This window comes from Balaenoptera ricei, chromosome 2 (genome assembly GCF_028023285.1).
Source record: "Balaenoptera ricei isolate mBalRic1 chromosome 2, mBalRic1.hap2, whole genome shotgun sequence".
NCBI classification, from domain to species: Eukaryota; Metazoa; Chordata; class Mammalia; order Artiodactyla; family Balaenopteridae; genus Balaenoptera; species Balaenoptera ricei.
In genome coordinates this window covers 99,848,734-99,874,810 of record NC_082640.1, presented here as the reverse complement: position 1 = coordinate 99,874,810, position 26,077 = coordinate 99,848,734, and the positions used below count along the sequence as shown (strand labels likewise).

Sequence of the window (26,077 nt, the reverse complement as noted above, 5' to 3'; positions counted from 1 at the left end):
GTCGCTTCTGACCCGGTGGGATCTGTACGCGTTCGGTGCTTCCTCACTGTACCTGACAGTCTGTACTACTGCCCCTTCCCTGTTCCCAGCGGGAGGGACATGAGTGTCCCTGGGCCGCCTTCCCTGGACGGGGTCCTGGCAGGGCCACCCGACGGCCTGGAGGCCGGGGGCCCGACGCCGGGTACGTGCTGTGGGGCGGGGCGGGCGGGCGGGACCCGAGTGGGTGGGTCTCCGGGCCGCCCCGCGGGAATAAGATGCTTTCGGCAGCTGCCGACCCGAGGCTCTGGCCCCAGCGCGGAGCTAGGGAACCTTGCCGACCCTCCTGGCCAGAGGAGGAGGCAGGAAACGAGATCTGGGGGGAAGCGGTGTTTGGGGTGCTGTTGGTGGGGGTTGATGGTGAAGCCATTCTGAGTTTGTGTATTGACTCCAGCACACTGTTGGCTATTTGTTACACGTTAGTGGTTGAGGATGAATTTACCAGAAGGATGATTGGTTTGTAATTCAGAGAATTGATGTATCCAGTATTATTGCACACTCACTCATGAAATGATTATCTTGCTTTTTGACCTTACTGCGTCCTTCTTCCAGCAGTCTTTCTCAACCCGAGTTCGAGGAGAGATTTAAACCCTAATGGCCTAGAGTATCTATTGAATGTAATGAATCGACTTGCTCTGCATCCATAATGATACTATGTTTGTACTATGCTAGGGAGAATTGAGAAGATAGTCACTCAAAGCAGTTTCTGTGTTCTGTGGTTCAGATGAGGAACCCTAGGTGAGAAAGGCTTCAGGACTTTGGATGTACCTTTACTTGTACTTCCTGTTCCAGAAATATAGGGGTTACCCCAAAATAGTGCTCTCAGCCCTTTCTTGGTGGTGCTTTTCCTCAGTGACCTCCCTCTCTTCACACCTTCCTAAGTTGCATCTATAAATATCACTTCCTTGTATATAAGTGCAGGTTGGGTCTCTCTCTGCTTGCTCCTCCATCTGCTTGCTGGGTACTCTGACATGGTTATTTTGCACTAATCTCACACACAGCATGTACATAAATAAAAGTAGATGTCTGATCCTATTAATGGTGCCAAGTCACTATCACTTGAAACTTTAACATTACTCTTTTTTTTTCAAGAATAAATTATTTTATTGAGGTATAATCTAGATTCACAAATCAAAGGGTATAACTTGATGAATATTATTATCCAGATCAAGAAACAAAACACCACAGCATCCTAAAGTTGTCCCAATTACTCTCTCAGTTTGATGAAATTATCGATCTTCTATTTTTTTTTTTTAATCAGTCATCAATTTTATACACATCAGTGTTTGACATTACTCTTGACTCTTTCCTCCCACTTGCCTCCTACCTCTGTTTAGCTCAGGGGATTCTACTGTACAATTTCCATCTCCTCTTTGTATTTTCACCTTTACAACAACAGTTGTAAGGCTAGTCCACCTCCAGTCTCTTATTCTTCATTCCATCTATCCCACTGTCACATCACTGCCCCAAGATAAAGCTCCCATCATGTCATTTCCTTGCTTGGAAACCTTAAACGGCTCCTTACTAAACTAAGGGCCAAACACATTATCTTCGCATTCAAGGGTCCTCATAGGCTGGCCACATGGCCTTAGAGCTCACTACTGCATATGTCTCATGCTCCAGACACCCCAAACTAACCTGTCTTTCCAGAGCCATCCTATATTCCCACCTTTCTTCATGCTGCTTCCTTTACCATATTGCATCTCTTCCTCTCCTGCCTTAGAATTCTTACCCGTTTGTAAATAGTAGCCCTCATAGGTTGCTGATGGAAGTGTAAATTGGTGACATCTCTTAGGAAAGCAGTTTTGCAATGTCTATTAAAAAATGCATAAACACCTTGTTCCATTAATCTATTTATAAGAATTTATTCTATAGAAACAGTGACATGAATATGCAAAGACAAGCAAGGAAGCTCACTGCAACATTGTTTGAAAAAGCAAAAAGCGGAATAGGTGTCTTATTTTCTTTGTCTTAGTCTACTCGGGCTGCTATAATAAAATAACATAGGCTGGTGGCTTAAACAACAGACATTTATTCCTTGAAGTTCTGGAGGCTGTGAAGCCCAAGGTCTAGGTGTGGGCAAACTATGTTCCTGGTGAGGACCCTCTTCTGATCTTGCAGATGGCTGCCTTCCACTGTGTCCTCACATGGTGGAAGGAGAGAGTTCTGGTCTCTCTTCCTCTTCTTTTAAGGTCAATAATCCCATCATGGGGACCCTACACTCAGACCTCATCTAAACTTAATTATTTCCCAAAGACCCCCACCTCCAGATACCATTACATTGGAGGTTAGGGCTTCAACATATGAATTTTGGGGGAAGGACACATTTAGTCCATAACAATAGGGAACTGGTTAAACAAAATGTGGTAGAATTCTGTTAAAAAGAATGGAGTAGATTCAAACATGTTGACCATATCTGAGATATATATTTATGAGAAAACTTGTAGAACAGTATAAGCAAGATTTCATTTGTGATAGAAACAGGGTTTAACCATGTGTATGCAAAGACAATTTCTTGAAGGCTATGTAAGAAACTCCAGAGTGACTCTCTGTGGAGTAAGGTAGTGAGGAGTATTTTTACTTTTCAGGTTATACCCTCTTCTTGTGTATTTTAAGTTTTTACAGTGAGTAACACTTAAAAAGAAAAAAGAAAGGAATGAAAATTCTATCCATTCTTCAAGCTTCACCTCAGATGCCCACACCTCCTTTAGGAATTATTCCCTGATATCCCTGGTGAAAGTGATCTTTCTCTAATCTATGGCACTTCTCACGTTCTCTGATTCCTCTGTATTGAGCTTTTTCAGGGAAGGGGACTTGCCTAATTTATTGTTGTAACCTCAAAAACTAGTACATAAAATGTATGTGCAGCAAATGTTTCTTGTCTCCCACAATAAAATACCTTGAACTTAGTGAATAAATGTGTGTAAAAACATGAGTAACTTCGACTCTTCCAATAATTTAACCAGAAAACTGGGGCAGGGTAAGGGGGTTGCTGTGTGTGTGAGTTAAAATGTATATATAGTTTAAGGAAGGTGTATTGGTTGTTATTCCTTAAAGTTGAAATATCGTTATTTGGTTGTTTCTGTTTATCTGTAATACTTATGTTTTCTATGTATATATATATATTTTTTTTTAAAAATTTATTTATTTTTTAAATTTATTTTTGGCTGTGTCAAGTCTTCGTTGCTGCGTGTGGGCTTTCTGTAGTTGCGGTGAGCGGGGGCTACTGTTTGTTGCGGTGCGTGGGCTTCTCATTGCGGTGGCTTTTCTTTGTTGTGGAGCATGGGCCCTAGGCGCGCGGGCTCAGTAGTTGTGGCTTGCGGGCTCCAGAGCGCAGGTTCAGTAGTTGTGGTGTCTGGGCTTAGTTGCTCCGCGGCGTGTGGTATCTTCTTGGACCAGGGCTCGAACCCGTGTCCCCTACATTGGTGGATTCTTAACCACTGCGCCACCAGGGAAGCCCTTCTATATTTTTTAAAGAGAGTTGCTGCTGTTTGCACTGTTATTGTAATCAAGCCTTTAGCAATGACATTAATCATAATAAAATATAATATATATAATATATAATATAACATTAATGATATATTTTATTCACTTCCCATCTGATGGAACATCAATGGCAATATCTGTAAATGCTTCACTTTTCCCGTTATATTTTTCTTTCACTTGTGGAGTGCTTCAGTTTCTAGTTAGCTCTTACTTGTTTGAATATTGCCTTGCAATCTAGAGAATTCCAAAGTTTGTTTATGTTTCTCAGGATCCAAATAAAAACCATACTAATTTATTTTGATCTCTAAAAGCTAATTTTGAATATGACAGCATGTTGTTTTCCTCAATCTTGCCAAAATTTAAATCTGTGGTAAAAACTATACTTGGAAATGAGCTATAAGCAATGTATTGTGATGAACGTATTCTGTATAATGATCTAATTTGATGTTATGGATTATTACCAGATTATGATTAAAGAGAGGTGTTTCAGAGTTTAATATTAGTTTAAAAATGCTTTTGGAGTACCATTTTAGTAATGTGGCCATTTCACTTTTTTTTTTTTTTTAATTCTAAACCAGTGATTCTAAAATCTTACAAACCATTCATTGAACCCTGTTTAGAAATTGTTTTGTACTTTTCTTGGTAGGAGTAGTGATTGATGGGTATTCATGTTAGACATTTTTGAAGGCCTGGCACAATGCTTACACTTATTATTCAAAGGAAAGGTAGGAATAAAATAGTTCCTGGCATCAAATCTAGATTTACACAGAAGACAATTATTATACACTATTTTCTATGGTAAATTAAGGTTCTGAATCTCAAGAGAGGAGAAATTCTTAGAAAATTTCTTTCCTGCTAACAAATGACCCTCCCTTTACCTGTAAATAATATATCAAGCTCTATGCAAAATAAATGTTGACCCATATTACTTCCATAGAATTGAAAAAAAAATATTTTTAGGTATTGTATTTATTAAAAAGAATTTTTTTTTAAGTTTTTTTTTTTTTAATGTGGACCATTTTTTAAAAGTCTGTATTGAATTTGTTACAATATTGTTTCTGTTTTACCTTTTGGTTTTTTGGCCGCGAGGCATGTGGGATCTTAGCTCCCTGACCAGGGATCAAACCTGCACCCCCTGCATTGGAAGGCGAAGTCTTAACCACTGGACTGCCAGGGAAGTCCCTGCATTTAAAAAATATATAATCCCTAGGGGCTTCCCTGGTGGCGCAGTAGTTACGAGTCTGCCTGCCAATGCAGGGGACACGGGTTTGAGCCCTGGTCCGGGAAGATACCACATGCTGCGGAGCAACTAGGCCCCTGCGCCACAGCTACTGAGGCTGCGCTCTGGAGCCTACGAGCCACAATGACTGAAGCCCGTGAGCCCGGAGCCCGTCCTCCGCAGCGGGAGAGGCCACCGCAGTGAGAGGCCTGTGCAACGCAACGAAGAGTAGCTCCCGCTTGCCGCAACTAAATAAAGCCCACGCACAGCAACAAAGACTTAACACACCCAAAAATAAATTAATTAATTAAAAAAAAATTCTGCAAGCTTTTGGAAAGAAGAATTTCTTGCTTCCATTCCGTAACTGTTCCTTCCTTTTAGGCCTCAGACTCCTTTAATAATTCATTGAAAACTAAATCCACTTCCCTGAAAAATACATACACATATGGAATTTTGCGTGTGTTAATGTTCTTTTCAGCTAGACTTTACGTTGTACTAGTAGCTTAAAAATATTTTTTGAGTGCTCATAACTCGATTTTTAGAGGATGCTCAGGAAGTAAAAGTTAAAAAAAAAAAAAAAGGATACCTATAGTATCCTGTGTGTGTGCTCTGAACTCCACTGCCAGCCTCCTTTCCTCCCTCCCTGCTACTTTCTTACCCCTGTGTCAATTTAAAAGCTTCCTAAGTTTGATTTTTTGCTTGGGGACAGGTTTAAGTGACACTTCTCCAGATGAAGGGTTAATAGAAGACTTGACCATAGAAGACAAAGCTGTGGAGCAACTGGCAGAAGGCTTGCTTTCTCACTACTTGCCAGATCTGCAGAGATCAAAACAAGCTCTCCAGGAACTCACGTGAGCTGAAAAAGACCATAGATGCACGCATTTCTTCTCTGGCATAGTCATAATTTACTGTATAAGTAAAGTATATACTGTATTAGGGATAATATTTTGTAACATTTAATACAATGGAGTATTTCTGTATCTTTTGTGTTAGCAAATGGGAGTGGAGTAATCTAAATTACATAGTATACGTGTAATTTAGATTACACAGTAATCTAAATGTAAAAAGTGAAATGAATGCTCCTAGAGTGTTTGGTCTCTTCTGAGAAGTACCCGTAAATCTTATCTAGACTCTTTGATTAGTTTTGGTGTCTCTCCACTATTTTAGGAAAGAATCGCCTCTTGGGGATGTTGCAAATGGGTATACACCTGTTTCTGAGTAGAGCTGCAAAATTGCCTCCATAGGAGTCACATTTGTTTTCAATTGCTGGTTCACATGAGTTGCCAGAAATCCCTAATTATCTTTTTTGGAGATGACCCATTTCATTCTTAGTTTATAACTCTACTAGCTAAATAAAGGATTGGAGAATAAGCTAAGAGAGGAACAGGATAAGGAAGAATGTAATCCATAAAGTGTAATCAATATGCAAAAATATACACTCTGATTTTATCAGCTGTCACCCAGAAACAGCAGTCTGAGCTTCTTCTTCCTTTTGGGTCAGGACCTCTCTGGATTGCCCAAGCTGGCCTATTATTTCTTTTTTGTGGTGGTCACCTTTAAACTGGCTATGAACCACTGCTGCTCTAAGACTTACTCTTTGAAAACTGATCTCAGAGGCCTTTATTAGGGCAAAAGGAGAGGAATAATCAACAACTATGTCCATTTTTAAAATATTAGTAACTAATGTTATAATCCTTGGGTTTGAAGATGATAAATGAATATAAAAGTGGTACTGTGTTCTACTACATGTGGTACCCTACTGTAGTTAAGGGAGCTGGTAACATTCTTAGTTTTCTGCTAGTTCCAAGTAAGATTTTTTTTATTCCCCGGTGTGTGGTATGTCTTGTATTTTAACACCAGCCAATCCTTGTGGCAGAAAAGTCAAAGATTTTGTGGGTGAGTTTGGATGATATATGATAGACTGAAGGAAGGTAAGAAACTCTGCAAACAAAACGTATCTGGTAACACTTTATTTATAGGAAGTTAGGAATCAAGGTTTAATTGGAAAGTTTAATTGATGAGGACATTGGCTAAAATTTAGTGTTTCAATAACCCCATTTATCTTCCTAGGCGTCTAGACAGTGATGATGATGATGATAGTAAAATCAACTACTGTTTATAACAGCTGAATATGATGAATAAGCAGTTATTAAACTTCTTGAGTGTTAAGGAAAGATAAGCAAACTTCAGAGAAAGAACAAAGAGAAATATATGGGTCTAGTTAAGAGCTTTCTACACTGTCTCATTGATCAATGTATCTGTTCTTTCACCAATATCCTGCTGTCTTGATTTCTGTAGTTTCTGTAAGTCTTGAAATTTGGTAATGTACGTCTTCCAACTTTGTTCTTCTTCAGTATGTCTTGGTTATTATAGGTCTTTGCCTTTCCATGTGAATTTTAGAATCAGTTTGTTGATATCTACAAAATAACTTTCTGGGATTTAAATTGAGATTGTATTGAACCTATAGATCAAGTTGGGAAGAATTGATATCTTAGCACTATTGAGTTTTTTATTCCATGTACTTGGAATATCTCTTCATTACTTAGATCTCTCTTATTTCTTTCATTTGAGTTTAATAGTTTTTGCATGTAGATCCTATACATATTTTGTTAGGTCTATACCAGATTATTTCATCTGACAGGGGTTATTGTAAATGGTATTTTTAAAAATTCTGATTGTTCATTGCTGGTATATAGGAAAGCAACTGACTTTTGTATATTAACCTTGTATCCTGAAACTTTGCTATATTCACATATTCGTTCCTGGGTTTTTGTTGTTGTTGATTCTTTGGGATTTTCCACATAGGCAATCATGTTATCTGTGAACAAAGACAGTTTTATTTCTTCCTTTCTAATCTGTATACCTTTTATTTCCTTTTCTTGTCTTGTTGCATTAGCTAGGACTTCCAGTAAAATGTTGAATAGGAGTAGTAAGAGCGGACATCCTTTCCTTGCTCCAGATCTTTAGGAGGAAAGCATCTAGTTTCTTACCACAAGTGCAGTATTAGCTGTACGATTTTTTAAAAGATATTCTTTATCAAGTTGGGGAAGTTCCTCTCTCCTCCTAGTTTGATGAGAGTGTTTTTAATCATGAATGGTGTTGGACTTCATCAAATGCTTTTTCTTCATCTGCTGATAAGACCATATACGATTTTTCTTCTTTAACCAGTTGATGTTGTGGGTTACATTGATTGATTTTCAAATGTTGAACCAGCTTTGCATACTTGGAATAAATCCCACTTGGTTGTGGTGTATAATTCTTTTTATACATTGTTGGATTTGATTTGTTGATATTTTGTGGAGGAGTTTTGCATCTATGTTCTTGAAAGATAATGATCTATAGTTTTCCTTTCTTGTAATGTCTTTTTTTAAAAAAATAAACTTATTTATTTATTTATTTTTGGCTGTGTTGGGTCTTCGTTGATGCTCACGGGCTTTCTCTCCTTGCAGTGAGCAGGGGCTGCTCTTTGTTGTGGTGTGTGGGCTTCTCCTTGCGGTGGCTTTTCTTTGTTGCGGAGCATGGGTTCTAGGCACACGGGCTTCAGTAGTTGTGGCTCATGGGCTCTAGAGCACAGGCTCAGTAGTTGTGGCGCACGGGCCCAGTTGCTCCGTGGTATGTGGGATCTTCCCGGACCAGGGCTCAAACCCGTGTCCCATGCATTGGCAGGTGGATTCTTAACCACTGTGCCACCAGGGAAGTCCCTCTTATAATGTCTTTATCTGGTTTTGATTTTAGGATAATGCTGGCCTCATAGAATGAGTTAGGAAGTGCTCCCTTTACTTCTGTTTTCTGAAAGAGATTGTGGAGAATTGGTATAATTTCTTCCTTAAATGTTTGGTAGAAATCGCCATGAAGCCATCTGTTCCTGGTACTTTGATTTCTGGAAGGTTACTACTTATAGATATAGGCTTACTTAGATTATGTTTCTCCTTGTGTGAGTTTTGGTAGTTTGTGTCTTTCAAGGAGTTAGTCATTTCCATCTAAGTTATCAAATTGGTGAGCATAGAGCTACCTGTAGTATTCCTTTATTATCCTTTTAATGTCCATGAGATAAGTAGTGATGACCCCTCTTCCATAAATTATGTTAGTAATTTGTATCTCCTCTTTTTCTTTGTTAGTCTAGCTAGAAGTTTATCAATTTTATCAATATTTTGGAAGAACCGACTTTTGGTTTTGTTTATTTTTTATTGTTTTCCAGTTGTAACAGCCTGTTTTTGCTGTCCTGCTTGTCTTGGATCATTGGCTTGCTGGGTTCTCCTCTCATCCATTCTGGTTTCACCTTCTGTGGTCTCCAGTCAGAGCTGAAGGGACACTTACGACCTGTAGGATATGCCATACTCAGTGCTGGGTGGTGGAGATGTTTTAACTGCCCTTCAGTCTCTTCATTGCTATTTCTTTTTTTCATTGTTGTTCTCTGTTTAGCATACTTCTGCAAGCACATCATATCATATTTTTCTTTGTCTATAGTATTCTTTAAAATATTTAATTAAGTGACCCCCCACAGTGTCACTTATTCCTGTGATCCTAGCATTGGTTGATCTGGAGAAGAATATCAGAGAAGTTGGCTTCTCTTCCTCAATAGAAAGTTTTGAATCAGATTTTATTGAGGAGTCTTAGAAATTACTTGGTCTGACCTTCTTACTTTGTAAATGAAGAAATTTAGGTCCAGAGAAACTAAATTTCCAAGATCACACCAACTGATTATTATCCCTTGATACTGCTTTTTTTCCAACTCTAATCTAAAAAGTCACTGCTCCTCTTCCTTTATGGTAATGTTACAATTTTAATATATATAAAACATCAAGTTTCTTGGGCAAGATAGTATAAAAAAAACTTTTTTGGGGCTAATACAGAGAGTTGTTAGAAATAAGTAATAAAATAATTTAAAATGGTTTGATGTTATTCAAATCTGAAATTGAGGCAAGAATAAAAGATGTATTTAATTATCAGAATATTGGAATATTATTTTGGCTTTGGAATATTATTTTGAAAAAGATTATGATAAACTAAATAAGCCTTGGAGAGTCAATAAATTTCCAACTTAATTTCTACTTTTAACATTAACCAAGATGAATGTGATTGCTTTTAATGAACCATCACTTAAAGTATGTAAAGTTTATTTTGGCTGTGTGCTTTTGTTTCAGACAGAACCAAGTTGTATTATTAGACACACTGGAACAAGAGATTTCAAAATTTAAAGAATGTCATTCTATGTTGGATATTAATGCTTTGGTAAGTATGATTTAGTTGACATAGCTTAATGACATCTTGTTTTAGAAATAACTAGGTTTATCCTCCCAACTTTGTACTTATGTATGTTTGAGATACCTACGTATGTTTTCCTCTAATTTTTAAAGTTTAGAATTTGTTGTTTAACAGGAAACCTTGATTTACTTTATTAGACCTTCTACTGTCTTGAATTGTTAGCTTTCAAATGTTGAACTTGTGATAGGAAATTGAGCTTATATATGAAAGTCTGGAATAGATCTGCTCATAATTAAAGACTAATAAAAGAGAAGTAAAAGTAAGGAACTTTGGAGGTACTATTTTTCCCCTTAAGGAAAGCACATCTCTCTTTATCAAGTACATGGTTTTTAAAATTAGCATTTATTTAATTGTATGGCATTTTCATAATGCCATAACAAATTAATGCTGAAACAGACTGTTTGAGGGTCCTTTACGTCCCCTTTATATCTTTCAATGTAAGTGACAGTAGTTGAATTTCATCAGAAACTTTATAGCTTTTTGATGAGAGGAACTAATACTCTTTATTTTAGGAAATGGAGAATTAACAGAAATAAGGAACTTGTGGTTACCTTTCTCTTTACCCGGAACATTAGAAATAGCTTCATTTGCATGATTTTGTGGACTTTCATATATACGTCAAAGAATGGACTTTTCATTGGAAAAATGTGGCTTATTAATGTTTTCCTTTTATAACAATCAAAAACCAAGTCCACCTTCTCTAGTATTAGGCAGAGGCCTGTGGTAGTAAATACAAAGTCTTCTACTCAGTAGTTCTTGATTTGTGAAGGAGGTGGTCTTTGTCTTCTCCATTGAGTTCATGTTGCAGCAGAACTACATATTTGTTGAATGAATGAACCAAGCATATGTAATACTGTCGCTTCCATCTGAAAGGGCAGAAACTAAGTCTTGCTCTTCTTCCTTCTCTCAGCCCATAAGTGGTGTTTTTTTGTTTGTTTGTTTGTTTTTTTAATTTTATTTTTTTATTTTTGTCTGTGTTAGGTCTTTGTTCCTGTGCGTGGGCTTTCTCTAGTTGCGGCAAGCTGGGGCTACTTTTCATTGCGGTGCGCAGGCTTCTCATTGTGGTGGCTCCTCTTGTTGCGGAGCACGGGCTCTAGGCACGCGGGCTTCACTAGTTGCAGCACTCAGGCTCAGTAGTTGTGGCTTGCGGGCTCTAGAGCACAAGCTCAGTAGTTGTGGCGCATGGGCTTAGTTGCTCCACGGCATGTGGGATCTTCCTGGACCAGGGCTCGAACTGGTGTCCCCTGCATTGGCAGGCGGATTCTTAACCACTGCGCCACCAGGGAAGCCCCCCAAGAGTGGTTTTGACTGTCATTCAGGAACTGAAAAATAGAAGCCCAGAGAGAGAGAAAGAGGGTCTGTAAGCTCTAGAGCTCATCAGACTCTGACTTTACTTGTAGCTACATTAAGGCTGCTAATCTCTGTACTGACACCTCTTTCCTTTTTTTTTTTTTTTTTTAAGGATATTCTTTTTTTTTTTTTTAATTTTTATTTATTTATTTACTTATTTATGGCTGTGTTGGGTCTTCGTTTCTGTGCGAGGGCTTTCTCTAATTGTGGCAAGTGGGGGCCACTCTTCATTGCGGTGCGCGGGCCTCTCACTATCGTGGCCTCTCGTTGCGGAGCACAGGCTCCAGACGCGCAGGCTCAGTAGTTGTGGCTCACGGGCCTAGTTGCTCCGCGGCATGTGGGATCTTCCCAGACCAGGGCTCGAACCCGTGTCCCCTGCGTTGGCAGGCAGATTCTCAACCACTGCGCCACCAGGGAAGCCCCTCTTTCCTTTTTTTTACCTGATCTTCTCTTTCTGTTACCTTCCTTCCTGAGAATGAGGTGTTTTTTTTTCCTTCTCGTCCATCTCTGGCTCAGATGGAAAGTCTATACTTATCACTCCTTGGGAAGAAAAGTGTCCTTACAGAGATTGTTCTCCTTGGTCTGACTTCAGAAGCCCAAAGAATATGATCCGACTTGTCCACAGCCTTCTCAGGGCTCTCTGGCCACAGCTTGGTTTTTCCTGATGGGCAGACACTTCACTTAAACTGTCCTGTGTACCCTGGCTCAGTCTCTCCCTTGTAAAGGCAGTAGAGAGTGTTTTACTTTTCTTAAATGAAACTGATAGCATTGTTGGATAGTCTTACTAAAATTTTAGAATTATATTGCATGGTTTTTATTTTTTTGAGTTTTTGAGTTTTATTTTATTTATTTTTTTTATACAGCAGGTTCTTATTAGTTATCTGTTTTATACGTATCAGTGTATATATGTCAATCCCAATCTCCCAATTATATTGCATGTTTTTAAGGCAAAATGTTATCTTACAGAATATAAATGTCTATTTTATGTTTAGTAACTTTTAATCAATCTGAACTGAATCAAGTATTCTCAAAAGCCTACTAGTGGTTTAAATTAAATTTGAATCTTGGAATTAAAATATGGAGATAATTAGATCTTAAAAAATTTTGACAAATTTAGGCAGAATGAACTGTAATTTAGGTATTGATTTATTTACCCATTTTGATATTTCAGTCTGTTTTAAATTGACTTTTAAATTTACTTTTCCATCTTAAGTTCACTGAAGCTAAACACTATCATGCCAAGTTGGTGAATATAAGAAAAGAGATGCTGATGCTTCATGAAAAGACATCAAAGTTAAAAGTGAGTCGAAAATTCTTTCACAGTCTTTATAGAAGTAGAGGTTTAATTGTCTGTTTTCCTTCAGTATTCATTTTCTGACTTCTTATATATTCATATACAATAGGATACTTAATTCATGGTACATTGTTTTCTTTTAAAACACATTCTTATTAACCCCACTCCGGGCTTTTCTACTAATAGCTGGGCTGGTGGGCTCACATTCTCTGAATATGTCACTGTATTTCTCATTTAATAAGAGTTTTGAGTAACAGAATTTTTTTATCAAGGAGACCTTAAATTACCCAGAACATTTAAAAATTGTGAATCACTATATTGTACACCTGTAACTTATACTATACAGCAACTATACTTCAATAAAAAAAAGTTACCCTGAAGAAATTTAAACATGAAATTTATTATTATGTATTGATTACCTTAAATCAAAGCACTATTACTTAAAATTGTTTAAAATTTTTTATTTTTAATTTAATATAAAGGTTACTTTCCAGTTACAGTTATTACAAAATATTGGCTATATTCCCCATGTTGTACAGTACATCCTTGAGCCTGTCTTACACCCAGTAGTTTGAACCTCCCACTCCCCCACCCCTATATTGCACTCCCCCACCCCTATATTGCACTCCCCCATAAACCACTAGTTTGTTCTCTAAAAACACTACTACTTTTAAATTAGGCCATAACCTATAAGCCTTTTGCTCTCTTGGTTTTTAAATTTTTTTGACTTAGAAAAGAGCACTTAAACTGCAGCAGAAGAGGCAAAAAGAAGAGCTGGAAAGGGAGCAGCAACGAGAGAAGGAATTTGAAAGAGAAAAGCAGTTAACTGCCAAACCAGCTAAAAGGACGTGAGAAGTTGGATGTTTGTGTCCTTCCTTCCCCTGTTCATGTTCTGGATTTGAGATGACCCAGTGTAGACTGAAGTTAAGGTAGTGCCTTATACCATTGTGTTATGTTTTGAAATCCTTTTCCCACGAGTGCTGTCTCTCTATTTTCATTTCAGCCATTCAAGAAGCTTTTTTTCCTAAGTAGAAGACATAATATCACGTGGTTTGGATATTTTATATGTAATTTTTCAACTTTGTTTTGCTTTTTAAAATTCATTATTTTGGCGTTAAGTCATTTATAAACTGGAAAATGGTTTGTTTTAATAGTCTAGACTGTAAGTGGTTAAAAATTAGTATGAATTGTTTAGCTTCTTAATAAGTGTGGATTTAAAAGTTTCAGTTTCTTATTTTATGAAATGAATTGCCTTTCTGGCAATACAGCGCTGGGTTTTGGCAGTTGCCTTTTCATTGTTTGGTTAAGAAGAATTGCCAGCTGTTTAATCACATATGCCACTGGAAAAGAGGTGGTATAAGCCTTTGTGAAGAACATGATAGAAAAGTGTGTACACAGGAAATAGTAGCATCTTAGACATAGCATAGGTGAGCAAGATGCCGTGTAGATTCCACTAACCATATACTATATCTGCTTCCTAGCTTTGTTGTTGCTGTTTTTTCCTTATTCTGCTTCTGGGTTCAAAGTAGATTATATCTATTCCTAAAGTTTGGCGGGGGTGGTGTAGCTTTCACACACTCAAATGTGTTTAAATATTTATAATTCTTAGTAACAGTCATCACACACTGTGAGGTACAGTTGTCAGGCTGATAAGATAATGGACCCAACTTTCCAAGTGGAAAGTCTCACTGCTAGTTCTAGCTATCCTCTGATTTGCTGTGTGGTCTTACATGTGGTTACTTTTTCTGTGCTTTTAAAAAAAATTCTTAAAGTAGAATGATACATACCAACTACCCATTATAGCTTCTTCACAAAAGAGGCAGCATGATACCTTTAGTGTTTTCTAGATCCCCCCTCCCCCAATATTACATGTAGAAATTTATTATGTGAGGGAAATATTATGAAGTTTCATTGTTTTAAATTGAGAGTGTATTATTCACTGTTTTAGTAGTATTTAATATCCATGATGTCCAATCTCTATTACATAAGAGACTGTACAGATTAGATTACAGATTATGATTAGAATGTGTATCTTTTATAATCTACGTTACATTTGGTAAGCTGGAATCACTCACTACCTCTGATCACATATCAGGCTAACCAATGATGGAGAAGGCATTAGATTTACGTCGAGTGCTAAGAACTGGTCTGTTTAAAGGTTTAAAAAATTTGTTTGAAAACCTTTCCCTTCTTTAGTGAATGAATTATGATCTCACAATTCACTTGGTTTTGACCTTATGTTTAAGAGTGTAAATATATTTTATTTTTAAAGGCTATGTGTTGCCCTCAAACACTGGCTAAAACTCCTAGGGCAGGATCGTTAGCACTGGCAGGACAGTGTCACCTAAACTGCTGAATGTGCTCGTTTATAACCTGACAGAGGCTGTGCATTGTTTCTTAGAGTGATTTGTGGTGGCCAGCCGCAATGATTGTTTAAAATGCTGGTTCCTGGACACCACTCTCAATCTACTGAAGCAAATCTGTTTGTTTTTCTCTTTTTTTCCTTTTCAAAAAGTTTCCTCAAGTGATTCTGATGTACCTTATAAGTTGAGAACCGCTGGTCTAGTGATCTAGGTCAGAGGTTTCCACACTGGGCTGCATATTAGCACCTGGAAACTTTAAAAAAATATACTCTTGAAGATTTTTACTCATTAGTTCTTAGGTAGGGCCCATGCACATTTTAAAGAGCCCCCCCAGATAAGTCCAATGCAAGGAACCACTGGTCTAGACTGTCTAGTGATTTATATTTATAAGGAGTGAAATAGTTTGAAAGCTACCCAGTAACTCTTGGGATTAATCTTATGAAATAAATTCTTAAACTGCTGCTTTTGATATAAAGTCAGATTTAAGACTGAAATAAATAGCAGGCCGGAAATAGGTATAGAATTCTGGTTAATTGAACTTTTGTGACCTGTACTTAAATAAATCATGTTTATTGAATGAATGGCAAGGCACATGTACTTTTAGAAATGTATTATTTACATTTTGAAGATTTTTTAAAATGTCAAGAATATATATTAGGATCCACTATTTTTAGGTCAACTGTAAATCAGAAGTACTGTTACTTTGGCAATTAAAATCTAAAACTTTAGCTGTATTTCAGTAGCGTACAAGCATATCTTACTGACTAAAACTGAACAGAACCCTTATAATTAGTCTTGCTGTATTTTTGCACAAAATTATGAATTGGTACTTGAGCTGAAAAAAATTACCTATGGTGTTTTGGTTGAAAAAAATTGCCTTTGTTTTGAAACTATATCATATATGGACTGAACTAAAGTGATGGGAGTTAATTTTCTATTTACTTTGTAGGAGGTATCATGTAAATATGCAGACGTTGAATATGGTATGGATTGTGTCCGCAGTGAATTTTTGGGTGGATACAGTTTATAAATATGCCAATTATATACCCTCATATACTTGTCTGATTTTGAGTTTGTAAAATGAGGACTCCTTTTTACACATTTAATAAAGAAAAGAAAGGTCTATGAATTACCCAGTATCATTTATCAAGCACTGGTGTGCACACAGCACGGTATACTTCCCTTTATGTACTTTACTTCAGACATTCCTTTCCTTTGCTTTCCTCTCCTGTCATCTTCCTCTTAATGTTCTCTGTAGGTTGTGTCACAAAATGACTGGTCGGCTCATGAAATCCTTTTCGGAAAGGTGATAGAAAGTGTTATGAGAAGATTCTGCCTGAAATAACCCAACTTCATAAAGTTCTTCACTATTTGAGAATAAGAATATAGCTACTACTTTTGTTTTTTTAATTTATTTATATTTTATTTATTTTATTTTTGGCTGTGTTAGGTCTTTGTTACTACGCACGGGCTTTTCTCTAGTTGTGGCGAGCAGGGGCTACTCTTTGTTGCGGTGTTTGGGCTTCTCATTGCGGTGGCTTCTCTTGTTGTGGAGCACGGGCTCTAGGCACGTGGGCTTCAGTAGTTGTGGCTCCCGGGCTCTAGAGCGCAGGCTCAGTAGCTGTGGTGCATGGGCCCAGATGCCCTGCAGCATGTGGGATCTTCCCGGACCAGGGCTTGAACCCGTGTCCCCTGCATTGGCAGGCGGATTCTTAACCACTGCGCCACCAGGGAAGTCCCTAAAGCAATGATTCTTAATCATTAAACCTTCAGACCTCACTGTGCACATATTTTTAAAAGTTACTTAGTTTCTAGGCTTTCCTTTTGGATCAAGATAGTTCCTATTTTACATATTTGTTCAGATATTATGCTTGTACAGATGAATCAGATATTTAAGATTTGTTCTATTGATAGCTTATTCACACTGTTTTAGCTCTGCTTGCATGTATGAGGCCAGGTGCCATCTAGTCTTCAGGTTAACATTTGGGTGAAACTAGGTTTATTTTCAAAGCCATTAAGAGAGTAAAGGGGAGTAGTCAAGGGTGATGGTTCTAATGACTAGTTTAAAAACCACTTAAAGCAGAAATTCCAAAGAAATACAGTGTGAAGGAAGGGCAGTCAAAGAGAAGATCGGTGAAATTTGGGGTGGATTGGGGATGGTAATAGAGAAAAAGAAAAGGAAAGGCCACGTCCGAGGTAGAAGGGAAAGGTGATGTGTCTTTTGTATACCTTGAATAAAGGAGGCTTATAGGCTTGTGAAGAATAATAAATTAATAATATCCGCCTGTTTTAAGATGAGGTCGCCCCCTACTGTCACTTCGTCGTAAACTGAAGAAAAGGTTGTAGCCTGCAGTTGGTTCTGGTTTAGATGATGTATATTCCTAAAGTGCTTCAGGAGGCCTGTCGTGCTCAAATTTGGATAAGCGCGTATGGGTGCTGCTCACTCCTATTCCAGGTTTGACGTTTATTAGGACTTTGGAAAAGAGAGTCAAAAAGTATATTGAACACTTAGTACAAGAGAATAAATACTAAGAAATAAACACATGTATATAGACCTGAAGTTTCCTGGCCTCTGCTTTGATCATAAACCTTTAAATTTTAAAGAATATAGAACCTTCATAATATAGTGGTTAGGATTGTGGACCTGAAGTCAGACTGCTGTGGTTTATATTCCTGCTTGATTTAGGGCCTTGGACTTGCTTAAACCCTGTGTACCTTTCAGTTTCCTAAACTGTAAAGTTGGGATAAGTGTTTCTGGCTTCATAAGGTTATGAGGTTGTGTGATATCCATATAAAGGCCCGTAAAAAAATAGGAAGAGCTCAAGAAATGTTGGGTGTTATATCATGGTATCTTGAAGTCACATATTCACATGGGGGATGGTGCTTATTTTGCCCCTTTGTGCATGCTTGTTTTTGTTCACAGGATTTCCACTAGGATCCTTGGTTCTTTAATATCTTCCTGTTAGACACCTATTCGTTCTTTGCAACTCAAATGTCTCTTTATGGTTTTTCAAACCACTTCCCAAAGAAATTTTTTTCTTGTGTTCTATAGTACTTAATATATTTGCCTTAGCATTTACAGTATTGTTACGTGTTCACATGTCTCTCAAGATCGAGGATATTTCGTAGTCATTTCTGTTCCATGGTGCAGTAGTGCCTGGCCTATAGTTATTCATCAGGGTTCTCTAGAGAAACAGAATGAATCTCTGTGTGTGTGTGTGTCTGTGTGTGTAGAGAGAGAGAGAGAGAGAGAGAGAGAGGTAGAGGTAGAGATCGAGATATTTATTTTAAGGAAATGGCTTATATGATCGTGGGAGCTGGCAATTGCAAAATCTGCAGGGCAGGCGAGCAGGCTGGGGACGCAGGGAAGAGTTGATGTTGCAGCTTGAGTTCAAAGGCAGTATGGAGGCAGAATTCACTCTTTCTCAGGGGGAATTTTCTTAGTCTTTTTCTCTTAAGACTTTCAACTCATTGGTTGAGGTCCACTCACATTATGGAGGGTAATCTTAAAGTCTGCTGATTTAAATGTTAGTCTCATCCAAAAAATGCCTTCACAGCAACATCTAGACTGATATTTGCCTGATATTTGTCCAAATATCTAGGTACCATGGTCTAGCCAAGTTGTCACATAAAATTAGCCATCATGATTGAGACTGAATTGAATCTAGTAAGAGAAATAAACAGATATTAAAAATAGCTATAATAAAAACCTGGATTACATAAATGCCAAATAGGGACTATTACAATAAAAAGATTAAGTTCCTGAAATTGAAACATGTCTTGGGAGTCTGTAATCCTTGGATAATCTGAGCCACTGCTTCCATCCCTGATTACATACTCAATTAGACTAAAAAGAAAAAAAAAATGATAGCAAGTCCCAAGATCTTGGGAATAAAACGAGCTCAGAGATAATATGTATACGGGACTGTAGAAAAATAGATGCTACATCAGTTGTAGCTTTATACCTTCTCTATTAACTAGGGGCTGTTCAGTTTTCTTAAAAATGGCTTCTAGGAAGAGGTGGGCAGTTTTAGATCAGGCTCAACAGATGAGCACATCTTAAAATTAAAACCTGATGAAGCACAGAGGGACAATGCTGCCATCTTGTGGTACTCTGCTCCCCTAGTCTACAAATTCTGTATTGTCTCAACTAGTTTGATGAAGTTTGGCCTAAGCGTTTTCAACTATAGTGTTTTTGGTAAGTCAGGGTTTTCTGTATGGTCTGAACTTTTGTTTAAACAGTGAGATGTTTGAAAGTGATCTGTGAAACATCAGGTTTAAAACTACATTTTTCTAACTTTTTGAATCTTTTAGTTTGATGTTAGGCTTGAGGGTCCCCCCCCTCCCCCCGCCCTTCTCCAATCATCTATCATCATCCACCATGCTCAGAATACTGTTCTAAGAAAAGCATTCCAGGCCAAAGATCTTGCTGTGGGCAAAGGTCTCAGGAGTTCTGTGCTTTTATTCGCCTGACTGTCCCCATTGGGCCTTTGCTGATAGGATCTGGGGTGAACACCTGGCCCAAGGGCAGCCAACCCATGGGCTCAGTGGTGGAAAAATTAGCCTAGCAGGAAAAACTCTGCCTAGATGGGGACATAGAGTATCTCATTGGCCTAGTCGGTTACTGTCTTGGGAATATGTATTAGAATACTCGGAGAGAATCAGCCCTTTAGTAATTGAAGGAGAAATGAGAAGACACACAGAAGCAGACAGAACAGCTGAGTGTTATGTGGGGAGGAGTAGGGAATCCATGAATTTCTACTTCTGAAAGGGGACAAGGTCATAGACCCCTCAAAATATCTGGGATCCCGAGCTATTTTCCTGTATAAGGCTCTGTGTGACCTGGGTGCTGGGCTTTTCTTAGGTCCCTATGGGATTTAATTACTGGGCTAAGATTCCTGTTTTCCACAGTACCACCCTCCCGTCCCCTACTCCCCTTATTTATGAGATAACCTTAACAATTCTTTATTTATTGCAACGTTAGGCATCTAGCATTGTCATTGTCTTTTAGTTTCCCTAGCATGTTATATCTTTCAAAGTGTTTTAGTGTGCACTATCTAATTTAATAATAAGGATGCTATTTAGGAGATTATGTGTTTCCACGCCTGCTAATCCAGGAGTTCAAGGAAGAAGATAACACTGACCAGCGCACTGACCAGCACCCCGGTAGGAGCAGTGCTGCAGCCAGCCAAACACTTACTCTCATTGCTTGCTGCGGTTTTTCTCCTGTTTTATCCAGTTTCTTAGAGTGTTCTCATCTCTGGCTGGATTTCTTATCCCACATCTACTTCCAGCTCATTCCCAAGCCTAAAGTTCAGAGCCCTATAGCTCTGTTGAGCACCTGTTATATGCCAGGTGCTTTATACACATCACCTCATAACAGCAACTTTAGGAGTTACCACCCTAACACCATATCCTTATCAGCATTTTATAGATGAGGACATTTTACAGATGAGGACAGCTGAGACACATTGAGTCTGAGTAACTGCCCAGATCACACAGCTGCAAGTGGTGGAGCTGAATTTGATTCTGGGAGAAACCCAAAACTACCACGTTGCTGGGGAATTTTCTTGGGCTAGAGACCCTAGGACCAGAGATAGAAATAGGTTTGGGAGTTTTACTTTAAATCTTTCTCTAAAGCTATACCAATGATAGGGAATTATGTGGACGAACCATCTGCTAATTCGTTTAATCCAGTCTGATAATATTGGAAGAAGTGGAGGAAGCATGTGTTTCCCTGTTAGGAGAGAGCCTAGTAGGAAGAATGCACAGAACTCTTCTTTGATTTTCCTGCAAGGCTGTTTTAATTTTAGATTGACTCTGAAGCTCCACATTTCTGCAATAGAAACAAGCAACAGTGAGACTGCACCTGGGTGAGATGCGGCTCAGGAGCCTTCCCTTGAGATGCTACCTACTGCTGGAGTAGACGGAAGAAGGGCAAAGCTGCCGGGAGAAGTGAGCGACTCCAGAAGGGCCAGGACATTCCCATTACAGCTGTTTTGAGACCTTCACCACCACCACCGCCTCGAGAAAGCTATCATGGATGTTGCCTTGCTCGGCCTGCATTTCTGGGTTTTCAGCTGACCACTCAGCTCCATCTCTTTCTGCACTTGTATGGCTTTGGGGGAAGAACACAGGAGGAGAAGCCAGATTTCCTCACTGGAGGCCCCTGAGCAGTTCAGTTTCCCTCAGGGGTAAACATGCAGACAGGAGGTGATCCCTAAGACTCTTCCGGCATTAACAATATGAGACACCTTGTGTCCCATGGCTCTCAAGGAGTGTTGGCTTATGGGCTGTTGCTTCACCAGTCCATCTGCTTGGTGCAGTGGCAGCATCCAGACAAAAGCCCTCATCTCAGATGAGATTTTTGTAGCCTTTAACTACCTCACAGCCTGGGCCTCAGAAGAATCCTAAGGTCCGTGAATTTATCCTTGCACAATGAGGGAGCTGGGAAGAGATGGCTTCTGAATGAGGGCAGATGTACCTTTCCTGTCTGGATTGAAAGAATAATGGCGAGGAGAGAGGAGGAGAGGCACACATGAGACACCTTGCCTCTCTGCAGTCCATCCTGGAGCCTCTTATTCTACTGATTCACCCTCCTTTCCCAAGAGAGGTGTCGTTCTGAGCAGCAGCTTGTGCCCTCTTAGAAGTTAGACCTGTTATTAAGGATGCAGACTGGCATGTAAATCAGGCTTTGACACACCCACCCTAATCTTCATCCTGTGCTCCTGTCGTCACCGTGAGACTATGTCTCACACACCTCTAACTAGAGGGACCATAGCTGACCAAGGGCTCTGGCCACAGTGCTCTGAGACCCCCCTGCATTTGTACTGAGGCACGCTTTCTCCAGGCTGCCTCCAGCCAATGGTCTGCTCCCCGGGAGACATGGGTCTTCTATGATGTCAGCTTTGGCTCAGGGACTCCCCATTGGCTTTGATGAAATTCTGCTTAGCAGTTTAGGATGCTTCTCCCCAACCTCTCCTTCTCTCCTTCAGACAGTCCAGGAAGGAATAAAGAGGCTGAGGAAAGTGGACATGCTGGAAGGGCTCTATTATGTAAGCCAAAAGACCCACCAGAGGATGCATCCCATGAGAGGAAACACCAGTCACCAAGCCATCAAAATGTACTGATGAGAGGGGCACCCACATCACTTAAGAAGTTCTGGAGGCTAGGGATGATGGAAGGACAGACGGTTACAAATTGAGCTTGTTAGCATCTACGGGGTTCATAGAGGCCAAGAGGTGGCACTTAACCTGCCAGAAGTCAGGAGGCCATAATTACCTAACTCAGCAAAAGGCAAGTTTGGAGGGCAGTCAGTGGGCTTTGCCAGCAGGGGGTTGTGGAGATGGCTAATGGGACTCGGTGTCGATTTTGCACCTAGGGGCAAAATAGGCAGACAGTTGACAAGGCTGCTGCTTAGCATCTATAACAGGGTCAGCAAACTTTTTAGGTAAAGGGCCAGAGAGTAAATATTTTAGGCTTTGAAGGTCACATGGTCTGTGTCACAGCTGCTCCACTCAGCTGTTATAGCACACAAGCAGCCATAAATAATATGTAAACAAATGTATGTAGCTGTCCTTCAATAAAACTTTGTTTACAAGTACAGGTGGTTCTCTGGATTTGGCCCTTGGGGCCATGTTTGCTGATCTTTTATCTATTAAAAAAAAGCCCCAAAACACGGGAGTTCCCTGGTGGTCTACTGGTTAGGATTTGGTGCTTTCACTGCTGTGGCCTAGGTTCAATCCCTGGTTGGGGAACTGAGATTCCACAAGCCATGTGGTGCGCCCCCCCCCCCAAAAAAAACCCAAAACCAAAAACAAAAAAAACAAAAACAAAATTGGAGCGAGAGGCTGAGAGCAGTCACTTTAAGGAAAAGTCATGATCTCTTGCTCAGTTCTCAGACTTGAGTCAGTTTTCAGATCTGGAACCCAATGACTGAAGAAGTGGCTGGAGAAGGGACCCTGCAACACTGTGGCAAGTATATACTGTGGCGATTCCTCCAGTCTTTCCTCAAAAGAATCTACCTATGGCCATTTATTTGGGTGACTGTACACTAGGACTATTGGACAAAGGTTCTGAGCTGACACTGATACCTAGAGACCCAAAGGAGCATCCTGGCCCTCCTGTTGGATTGGGGGCCTAGGAGGACCAGGTGAAAAGTGAGGTCCTGGATAAAGTCCAGCTTACAGTGGGCCCACTGGATCCACAGATCCATGTAGTGGCCACACTGTATCTTTTCCCACCACTGACCCCTCCAACACCGTGGGGGTCAGCTGGCAGGGCTACCTGCACTGGGCTTGTACCTGTTGCAACACCCTTTCCTGCTCCAGCCCCGCTCAACGCTGTGTCACTCAGTATGTGGGCCAGAGAAATATCCCTGGGGAACACAAAGAGGTCTGTAAGACAATGTGCTTCCTTCTTTGTGACATGGTTGTAAGATGTAGCAATTTGTCTTCTGCTTTAGAAAGGGCTATCCCAGAATACCCTTGACCAGTAGACTTCTAAAAACGTCATTGAAATGGCCTGTTTCTGACTCTCCATAGGGTTTATTTCCCATCCTCTGAAGCATAAGCATCTTACTGACTGTAGCATTCTAGCCTCTTCTTGCATGTCCTGTCCAATCAAGGAAGTCATCAGTGTAATGGATCAGTGTGATGTTCTCTTGGATATTTAAGAGGTCCAGTGTTCTCAGACTATAATATGATAGGAGGTGGGAGAGTTAACGTAACCCCGAGGCAAACTGTTAATGAATATTGTCTGTTTTTCCTGCCTACAGAGCCTCAACCAGCATTTCTGTCTGGAGGCTTAAGGAATGCCTGATCCACAGGTATGGAATCTCCTATAGCAGAGCATCCAACCAGGGGATATACTTTCAAATGGAGGGGGTGTGGGAGAGGGTCATGACCAGGGGTCCTCTGATTGTGTTGTGTATTGCACCACTCAGAGGTAACCGGCCCAATGGATTGGGAGGGCCTTCTCGACTCACAACTGAAGCGCCAGCTCTGAGAAAGCACTCTGAAAGGATGGAGTGCCGTCATTCAGAACAAGTTGTCTTTATTAGATTGGAGACCTCTATATGGTGCTGTGTCCTCAGTAGGAAGGCTATAAGGGTCTGGAAACCAAGCGGTGGAAGCAGGGATGGCCTTGTTTACTGTCATTCCTAATGACCCACTGCGGGATTTTGTGCTTCCTTTCCCTGCAACTTTGGGCTCTGCATGGTTGGAGTTTCTGGCCCCCAAAGAGAACACACTCTTGACAGGGGCACGATAAAGGGCACATTGAACTATATGGTAAAGCTGCTGCTATGGGGTAAAAAGTTCAAAGGGCACTTTGAACTTTCTGTGTCCAGGGACCAGCAGGCAAGAGAGGAGTTGCTATGGTAGCAGGCGTAACTGACCCTGGTCATCGGGAGGAGGAAGGCTGCTTTTACACAAGGGGAGCGAAGAGGAATATGTGTGAGACTCAGGTGGTTCAGGTGGGCATCTCCTGGACTCCTTTGCTCCGTTATAACTGTGAATAGACACATGCAGCAACCCAGCCTGAGGAGGGTTTGATTATCAAGTGTTCAGACCCCTCAGGAATAAAGGTTTGGGTCACACCACCAGGTAAGCCACCAGGACCTGCCTACATCAGAGCTGAGGGTAAAGGGGATGTAGAATGGATAGGGGAGGGGGGGAAAGGGGAGACGATGAGTAAAAATGTGGCCTTGGGATCAACTCTAGTGATCTCAGGGGACAGTAATTTACCCAGTTTCTCCCTCTTCTGAGTTGCCCCTCAGGAGGGAAGCCCCACAGGCCCACGAGGAGCCGCTCCCTGCACCTGCGTGGAGAAGCAGATCTATAGGACACAAGGGCTGATGGCGGGGACAGGAGACATGGTTCCCAGCCCCTCCAGGGAAATGCTTGCTGCCCAGAACCTCAGCTGCGCAACTTGAGAGCCTCCCGCTGCTCCCTTACAGATGGACTTTTCCTGTGGTGTTCAAACGTGCATAGAAAAGAGATAGATGAACTAGTAGAAGATTTGCTACCTGCTCCAGTGGTCAGGAAGGCCTTAGATCCTAATACTCTCCGCAACTCCTGAGTTGTTCGTTGACTACTATTCTCCAGGTACTTATCAAATGCGAGTCACAAGTTTACTGGGCCTTTAACAGCCCTTTGAGGCAGGCTGTTTTAGCTTCTTTTGACACTTATACTCCTACCTGGGAACCATTCCGTGGAACCCAACACACTGTTATTGGGAAAAAGACACTGCTAAGTCCTGGGGACAAGAAGATGTAGAAGACACAGTTCCTGCCCTCAGTGGCTTTATGTTTATCATGGAGAGACGCAGTTTGTCGCATTATGCATAACTTTATTAAAGGGAGTAATAAGTAACCATGACACAAAGTACCAAAGGAACAGAAACTGGTAATGATGGGACTCACTGCTGGCACGAAGGCAGGTTTGGGAAGAAGCATCTTGAAGGAACCGATGCTGACAGGGCGCCAGCCCTCAGCTGACAGGGAGCCCCTCCTACACACCAGCTCTTGATCTTGAGGCAAAAGGAACACCCACAAGCATTTATTTGCCCTGGAGGATACATTGAGACCTCCCCCACTTCTTGCTTCATCTCTTGGGAATATGAGTTCCACTCTCAGGTTCAATTTTATGTCTAAGGGGCACTTTGCAGTGCAGTATATCTGTCTGTACTGTAAATAGTTAGCTTTGTACATTTCCGATTACTCCCATCTTTGAGAAATGAGGTCTAATATTCTTATATTAGACTCAATACTATACTGTTTCATTTGCCTCAGGGCAGACCTGTAGAACTTTTTTCTCTTCAGTACTTCGTATAACGCCTGCCTGAACACTGGATAACAGTAATTCCTGTAATACTACAGTTACTTTAGTAACTACAATTTACTGAATACTTATTCTATGCCAGGTATGGTACCAATCACTTTATATATATTAACTCATTTAATTTTCATAAGGATACTATGAGGTAGGTACTCATAAAAATACCCATTTTACCGATACAGTTAACCGAGGCACGTCAGTTCATTCTTTCTGAGAGTGGTGGTGT

At 40.1% G+C, this 26,077-nt stretch overlaps 1 protein-coding gene across 3 annotated transcripts; it reads left to right on the top strand.

Moving 5' to 3' along the window:
- Window positions 1-25,784, top strand: BLOC1S6 (biogenesis of lysosomal organelles complex 1 subunit 6). Of its 3 annotated transcripts, none has more exons than XR_009500842.1 (7): window positions 1-181; window positions 5,451-5,592; window positions 9,886-9,973; window positions 12,570-12,656; window positions 13,383-13,579; window positions 23,790-23,840; window positions 24,792-25,784. XR_009500842.1 is itself a non-coding variant. In XM_059913368.1 (5 exons), the coding sequence occupies exons 1-5, from the start codon at window positions 100-102 to the stop codon at window positions 13,500-13,502; spliced, it is 519 nt and encodes a 172-aa protein (XP_059769351.1). In that variant the 5' UTR covers window positions 1-99; the 3' UTR covers window positions 13,503-16,142. The 3 variants fall into 3 exon arrangements, 1 of the variants encoding a protein (XP_059769351.1); XR_009500841.1 differs by lacking the exon at window positions 24,792-25,784 and adding an exon at window positions 24,363-24,490; XM_059913368.1 differs by lacking the exons at window positions 23,790-23,840; window positions 24,792-25,784 and having other exon boundaries at window positions 13,383-16,142.
- Window positions 25,785-26,077: the final 293 nt, after the last annotated feature.

Excerpts from the sequence above, each read along its gene's own strand:
- BLOC1S6 (XM_059913368.1), top strand. The coding sequence starts at position 100 with ATGAGTGTCCCTGGGCCGCCTTCCCTGGACGGGGTCCTGGCAGGGCCA. Across the intron at positions 182-5,450 it reads GGCCGGGGGCCCGACGCCGG|GTTTAAGTGACACTTCTCCA; the intron begins GTACGTGCTGTG and ends GCTTGGGGACAG. Across the intron at positions 12,657-13,382 it reads AAAAGACATCAAAGTTAAAA|AAAAGAGCACTTAAACTGCA; the intron begins GTGAGTCGAAAA and ends TTTTTGACTTAG.